At 40.7% G+C, this 7,343-nt stretch overlaps 2 protein-coding genes across 2 annotated transcripts in view; both read right to left on the bottom strand.

Moving 5' to 3' along the window:
* Positions 1 to 7,343, bottom strand: part of LOC103399996 (methyl-CpG-binding domain protein 3-like) — an 844,757-nt gene that overhangs the window by 476,713 nt on the left and 360,701 nt on the right. The gene's annotated exons all lie outside the window — the stretch shown is intronic.
* The window catches only part of sbno2b (strawberry notch homolog 2b), a 45,746-nt gene that overhangs the window by 13,244 nt on the left and 25,159 nt on the right, over positions 1 to 7,343 (bottom strand). The window contains exons 5-15 of the mRNA XM_008307278.3: positions 3,510 to 3,692; positions 2,639 to 2,722; positions 1,992 to 2,097; positions 1,703 to 1,863; positions 1,442 to 1,575; positions 1,183 to 1,273; positions 892 to 1,035; positions 638 to 755; positions 445 to 550; positions 142 to 295; positions 2 to 63 (exon numbers count right to left, since the gene is read on the bottom strand). Of these exons, the coding sequence (XP_008305500.1) occupies positions 2 to 63; positions 142 to 295; positions 445 to 550; positions 638 to 755; positions 892 to 1,035; positions 1,183 to 1,273; positions 1,442 to 1,575; positions 1,703 to 1,863; positions 1,992 to 2,097; positions 2,639 to 2,722; positions 3,510 to 3,692 (1,343 nt within the window). The remainder of the gene's footprint in view (position 1; positions 64 to 141; positions 296 to 444; positions 551 to 637; positions 756 to 891; positions 1,036 to 1,182; positions 1,274 to 1,441; positions 1,576 to 1,702; positions 1,864 to 1,991; positions 2,098 to 2,638; positions 2,723 to 3,509; positions 3,693 to 7,343) is intronic.

The raw sequence follows: 7,343 nt of genomic DNA, 5'->3' as shown, positions 1-7,343 counted from the left end.
CGACCGTGTGCCCAGGCCCAGGTCATCAGCAGCACGCATGAACACTTGCAAAGCCTCTGCCCACTGAAAAGAGAATATTTTTCATGATGAAGTTTCCAGTCACGTCCTTGTTTCTGGGTAAGGAATATTCATGATACTTACCAGTTTGGCGGCCTTGTTGTAGACCAGTTTGAAATCACTGTCCAATCCGATTTCTTCAACACGGAAAGACACCCCTGAGAAGCTCAACTGCCTAGCAATGTACATCCCACTCACTTTCATGTCCATGGCAACAATCTCCATAGCGCCAACACCTCTGCACACAAACAGAAATCAATAATTTAACAGCAATTTTTAAAAGGTCAAAAAGCCACGGCACACAGTATGACTCTGTAATGCGACGTATGGTGTATGTCTAACATCATGGTTTTATCGTGAACTTCAGTCACACTCTACTGAACTAACCTTTTCTCGATGGTATGCAGAAAGTCATCGAAGGCTCTGAAAGGTGTGCCCTCACCCCAGATTCCCAGGCGGCTCATATAGATCATGTTCTTTGGCTCAGAGGCACCTGTGGTAATAATTAAATAACATAAATACTTTTCATACATTATACACTCTGCCCCTTTATTTTCACAGGGCTTGCACTTGAGTCTACCTGTGGCACTGGCGTACACCACTCTGGCCCGCGGCAGCTTGTTTTGCAGGTCAAGCACCGCCTTGCCCATCTTTGTCGATGTGGCATTCTTGGCTTTGTGGCATTCATCAAAAATGATCTGTGAATTTGGAAAGTTAGGGAAAACAACTCTGACGAGCAGTGACAGTTTATATGAAGTCACCGTTAAACGTAGCAAAAACATATTATGTATCATTTCACGGACTGCACTATCTGATCTCAACAGTAAAGGATACGACTCCATCAAAGTCTGGCTTACACCAGTCCAGGATCTGTTTGATTCTTGTTCGCCGCTGCCCTCCTGCCTGGCTCTCTCCAATAAGCGCAGAGTAAGTTGCAAACAAGACTCCTTCTGAGGTAGCTGTGTCTCCATACTTTATCTATAAAAACACATTTAATGTGATTTAGTTTCATTTTCTCCCCTGATATACTCTAAACATCAGCTTTTTGCCAACAAAATAAAGTACTGCTCTCAGAACGTGGCACCTCGGTGTTACCCAATCAGTCGGTGTTCATATTGGACTCACCTTGTTTAAGGCATGCACAGGAATATTGGATGCTTCTATGTCTTTGAGATCCCTCTCTGCATCAAATTTCAGGTCATTGGATATGCTGAACCTGAGGACAAGGGAAGAAAAGTTATTATTTTCAGTCAGATTTCAGCTCATACTTGCTCAAAATAACTTGGACACAAAGCCCAATCATATAAATCAGTAACTGTAAACCAGATCTCGTGGTGCTTCTGTGGGCTTGTGCATGCTGCCGGAAGGAGTGAAAGCCTCTTACCACAGTGCTTTCTTCCGTCCTTTAAGGTAATTCTCCAGGATGATTCCTGCCACAGTGCGTCCCTTTCCGACCCCAGCTCCATCTCCGATAAGGAAACCCGCCCTCTGGTTGTTCTGCAGGATAACCTCATGTTGCTGGGGGCACAGAAGGAGATAGGGAGAGAGAGAGAGAGAGAGAGAGAGAGAGAGAGAAAATACTCAACAAAAGGTTTCTACATAATCAAGTCATTACAAATGGATTTGGCTGCCTGTGTGTTTGTACCTGGCAGGCATAGATGATGGCCTCAAGCTGCAGAGCAGACAGCAGACCACTGTTAATAGTTGACTCAGGGATGGAGAGAGTGTAGGTGATGTCAGGAGGAGGGACACTGGATAGTGTGTTTGTCTCCACCACGATGTCAGGATGAGAAATTCCAATGGTGGCTGAAAAGAGGAAAAAAAACAGACAGGAATATTTATAATAGGATGTTGAAAGTTAAAACACCGATGAGGTCATTGAAGAGAGTTGGACCAGATTAGACCGTGTCCGGAGTCTCAGACGAGTGGCTTACATTTAGAAGGTTTATACTCGGCATATGTGTCTACGTGTCCCAGTTCCTCCGTTTCCTCTTCCTCAGCATCCTCTTCCTCCTCTGGTGGAGTCTGGATTCTCTGGGCCTGTAAACACAAAGGTAAATTAATCAGTGTGAAAAAAAAGCTGCATTAGGGAAGTTTTTTTTCCTTCTGTCTTGTGTTACTTGCTTAGGACAACACTATTTAGGACAGAGATTGGAGCAAAAAGAGAAGTTAGTAAGAAATGAGCACAGCACCACAGGTAGAATGTTGTACCAGGGGATGTTATCAAATAAACATAAAAAAAATTTAAGAAAAAAAAGAAAAAATAAATAAATAAAAAAGCAAACAAATATGCATGAAGCAGAATGGAGACAGGTTTAGAAGACAAGAATTAACAGAACATTCAACGTTAAACTGCCACTGCTTGTGCTTCAGTTAATGTGACATTTAAATGCATGTTCATCAACTTTATTCATAACAAGCCCAAAAGGCGTTTCTGTTTGTGCTGCGAACAGACATTAGCCAGAAAGTAGAAACAACACAATCTCCATTACCCAGAAGTGTGAATGAACAGGCTCAGCCAGCTCTGGGGCTGGTTTTCACTTTAAAAAAAAAAAAAGCTAAATGGGTTGACGGGTGCTACCTGGAATCCTAAGGGTGGGGTGCTGATAATAGCAGTTATATCTTCCAAACTGGCCAAGCCATGAAACCTGCTGGTGCCATTCTGCTGTCAAAAGAAAAATAAAAAATGATAATAATAATAATAAAAAAAGGACACAACAACATGAAAAAAAGAGTGAAATTTAAAATGTTGGGTTCTCATTGGTAAGGGGAGTATGGTTGGTGTCACGTGGAAGAATTCCAGTGACAACTAACGGAGGAGCAGTCAACAAAATGTCTGTGTGTCTGTGTGTGTGCGTCTGGGAAACATAATGGATGAAATGAGGGCACGATGAAAAGGAAAATAAAAAGGCTTTCAGAGGGTTGGAGAAGTAAATGTACTCTGATTCATATCAACAGAGATACCATCTGATCCATCTAATTCACAGAAAAATCCGAGGCATAGTAGCATAAGGGGGAAAATACAAACAGCTGACAACAGAATAGATCATTTTATACCAGCAACCTTCAAACTATTAGATTCTATAAGGTTTTTTTGATGACGCATGAACAAAATGTATATTGATTGTTTGAAAGGGCTAACTTAGACATGTAACTCTGGGCATGACAATGATTTAAATTAAAAAAAAAACTTCTATTAGTTTATTATTTTAGTTATTATTTTGACTTTTGAGTTTTTTTTTTTCCTGAGCTTAGTTTAATTTCTGTTTGTATGTCAGTCTCTTTTAGCTTTTTATAAAAACTCGTGAAAAATGTTTTGCTTAGAGAGACTAAATTTTGTTGCCATCTGTAACTTAGGTCATTTTAAATAAATAATATATGGCTGTAATAGAGACTACTGGATAGTTTCACAAGTGTGTGTGTGTTTCTTTGTCCGGGTGTGTGTTGCTGACCTCTAGTTGGTTTTGTGCTGGTGTGGTGGTGGTGGTGGTACTAGTGTTGACGTCCCAGAGGGTGGGCACCGCGTCCAGGTTATCTGTGCTGATGAAGGACTTGGCATCAGCATACTCTGACAGAGAGTCAGCCGGAGAGGAGAATAATGAATTTGTGGAGAGGTCATCAATGCAGGACAGGTCCTGGAGGTAAAGAAAATGAAGACAGTTATAGTTAGATAGTTAAAGAACATATACATATATATGCAATAGAAATACATATATACATGAAAAAGCTGAACAATACTGTTAGGGTATTGTTGTATAACAGTCGTGTAGTTGATTAAACCCATACATTATATAGGAGGCACGTTCAATCTGGAGTCGACTCAACACTACACTACAGGGATTAATAAACCAAATGTGATCACAAACAGATGTGTGGAGTGGTCACATTAAGTAGCAGAAACAGAATGAATGGCAGTGTGTGTGTGTGTGTGTGTGTGTGATTTTCACAAATAATGACTTCCAGTCCCCTCTCTATTCATATCCCCACAACCATTAGCATGTCATATTCTTAAACCAACCTCTCACGGGCCCCTGCATCTCCCTGAGGCTCACACACATTAATGTAGGGAGATAGGGATTGAGTGATGGGCAGGGGGAGGTGAGAAGCAGAGGAAGAAAAAAAACAGACAAGTACCATGTTTTTGTTTTAAGTCTAGGCTATGGCCTGTGTGTGATTGTATTGTTATATTTAGTGGGGTTTTTGAGGTGTACCACAACACCATGTTCTGGCTGAATCATTGTTACCTCTGCGAACGTGCCCAAGTTGTGCAATCTATTATTCTGTTTAAGCTCCCTTTAAAACAGACAATTCATGAGTCTGTCATTCTGGTGACAAATTCTTTTTTTTTTTTTTTCACAAATAAAGAATTGTTTCCAATTATGTTCTTCTTGAGAAATGACATCAGGAAAATTTAATCAGAAAATTGCAGAGTGATGATTGACTTTCAAGGATCAGTGAAGCCACACCCCCAAGTGAACAGCACAGTGTCTGAAGAGCTTACTCAAACAAAGTGGATGGGGGTGGGGCTCTACACCAGAAGGAAACAAAAAGGTCAGTACTACCTCTGTCGTGCGGTTGTTCATATTAACACCTCCCAAAACAAATATGGCAGTACACCAACGCTGTTTTTAAATTAGGACAAAGCCTGCGTTCCACAGTGATAACCTACTGCAAATGAATACGATAGTTGCACTGCTGATTACAAATACTGGCCAACAGTAACTGAAGCTTTTTTTTGTGTCATAAGGTTTTCCTCTTAATGAGGAAATGAGCAGTTACTAATTACTACACTGTGTGGAAAATTGTTGACGAGTTGTATTCCTCTTGAACAAATGCAGTGCTCGCAACATTAAAGACACATTGAAGAGACATTAAACCAAATTAAAGTGACATTGTTTTAGTGAATTTACATTAGTTTCAATATATAATGTGTGCATTAAATCTATACCTCCATTTTCTACTGCCTTTCCTCCTTTTTTAGTATTTTCATTTTTTAACTATTTCACTCAAATGTTGAGTACCAGAAGCTAATTCCCAACAACAAGGACATTTTATTAATGCATTCAAAAATACTTAATTCAAACGCAGCTCTCAGTCCAGGTCCTGCAGCCTGGAAGAGGCCTCATAGAAAAGGCACAGGCTTTTAGTTCTCTTAAATTACTTGCAATTGCATCACATTAGTAGTTGGGCTACTATTAGCACGCAAGATCTTAATGGAACCACACGAGGAAGTTGTATTTAACCACCTCACTTACTTATTTCATTTGTATGCAAGTAACAAATAAACAACACTATTTACAAAAAAAAAAAGCTTAACAAAGTATTCACTGAAAGCAGCCTTCATTTTCTGTGACGGTGACTCATCAGCCCTTTGTCTGTGTTTGTTTCCTGATCTGATGGCGATCACTGATCATCATGCAGCAGCTGCCACAGCTTCCCCCTGGTGTTGCTTAAAAAAGTGAACAGTTCGCCTTCACTGAGATTCCATTATGTTAGAGCTGGGCCACCACTGATGATTCAGAAATAGCCTTAGACTTAGAATGCCTTCACCAGTAGAGCCAGTGGAAGAGCAATCAGACAGGGTTGTCAAATTGACTCCCTGAGATGTTTGCTGGACCTCAACACGTGTAACCAGAAATTCAAGAACACGTTTTCCTGTCCTCACATTTTCTCAAATGTGATGCTGACGGACTCGATCATACCAAAGATAAATGCTGAAATTTCACACTAACTTCAAATCAATAATAAGTCAGGATTCACCTAAAAGTTTTCTTGGAGGCATGAGGATAAAACGTGGTTTTTGACATGACTACATCATGTGGGAATGGGGCCTAGTGAGGGAAGAACACAGCAGGCAGACATACACACGCCTAAGCCTGTGTGTGTGTGTTTGTGTGTGTGCCTCTGTGTGTTGCAGCTACAGATACTCGTGTATATATTTGTCCCATGACGTCAAAGAAACAAGTCACTCACTGTAACATTCAGATGTGAGTGTGTTGTGAGAACAGCGTTTACCTTATCAGTGCTTGTAGCTCTGTGATTATGTTTCTCTCTCTGCCTCTCTCACCCCCCACACCCCAAACCCTGTTCCTCCTCCCCCGTGTGTGTGTTTGTGTGTCCTTGTGCTTCCTGAGGGCAAGATTGGGCATGAGCTTGGAAAGCAGGCACTACAGTGTTGTTGCAGACAGCCTGAGTGGAATAACCGCCTGCCTGTTCTCGGGGTGACAGACAGGTATATGTGCGGGGGGCCCCTGTGAAATATGTTTGCCACTCCCAAACACATAACATTTCACCACATTTCTAGTCTCCATTCTCCTTTGTTTATGCAGTGGATTGTGTCTTCCCATCTCATTCCATTCCTGGTCTCAGTCCACTGCTCTACTCACTCATTTCCTAGCTGTTATGACTTGGACAGACGAGCAAACGACAACGCTCAGGAAAAGAACATCATGTCACCAGAGGCGATATTGTACAGATAAGCAAAGACAAATATATTTCAACATCAGTCAGGACGTAATTACGATATATCAAACTTGAACTAATAAAATGTTTTAATGAACAGATTGGATATCAAACTGCAGAATGAGATAAGATATAATTAAACTTCTACTGCCCATGTAGTGATTCTGTTCTCAGGGAAGATTAAAGTTGGTGTTGAATATGAGGAATTAAATCAAGATTGCTCAACTCACTCTGAATAAGTTGTTCTACAAATATGTGATTAGGATTACGATCTTACTTAGAATGTTGCTTCACTATTTCTTGATCCCGAGGCACTGTCCTCAGGGTCCAGTACATCAAGTCAGAATTTTTCCATTGGGAAACAGCTCACTAAATAACAGCAGACCAACTACAGAGACCAGAGATTGTAAACCAGATAAAGTTTCACACTAATTAACTGCCATTGCCTTAACTTGTAATATGGCTTTAAAACCAATTTTGAATGATCTGCAGTGACAAATAATGTTGTTTCACTGAAAACACATGCACAGAAATCTTCATTAATCCTAAATTATATGCTAAAAAAAAAATACCCACATCAAATTAATTTGGTGAGTAAAAAAGAAAGCTGGTCCATATCTAAAAAGAACCAGACAACTGAATTTGTAATTTGACGGTAACTGAGGCAGCAGTGTTTGAACCACACAGGCTCTTACCCAGAACTAGTTCTTCTACCGCTACCAGGACTGGGTCTTGCCAGGCAGAGATAAGGGCTGAATTCCGACAGTTCTGATGCTAATCTGGCCGCACACGGCCACAAAACATACTAATCCTCCCTCCGACTG

The sequence above is a fragment of the Cynoglossus semilaevis genome, chromosome 2 (assembly GCF_000523025.1).
Source record: "Cynoglossus semilaevis isolate Cse_v1.0 chromosome 2, Cse_v1.0, whole genome shotgun sequence".
Lineage (NCBI taxonomy): Eukaryota > Metazoa > Chordata > Actinopteri > Pleuronectiformes > Cynoglossidae > Cynoglossus > Cynoglossus semilaevis.
Note: the sequence above shows the minus strand (reverse complement) of the source record. Positions and strands in the feature narration are given on the sequence as shown.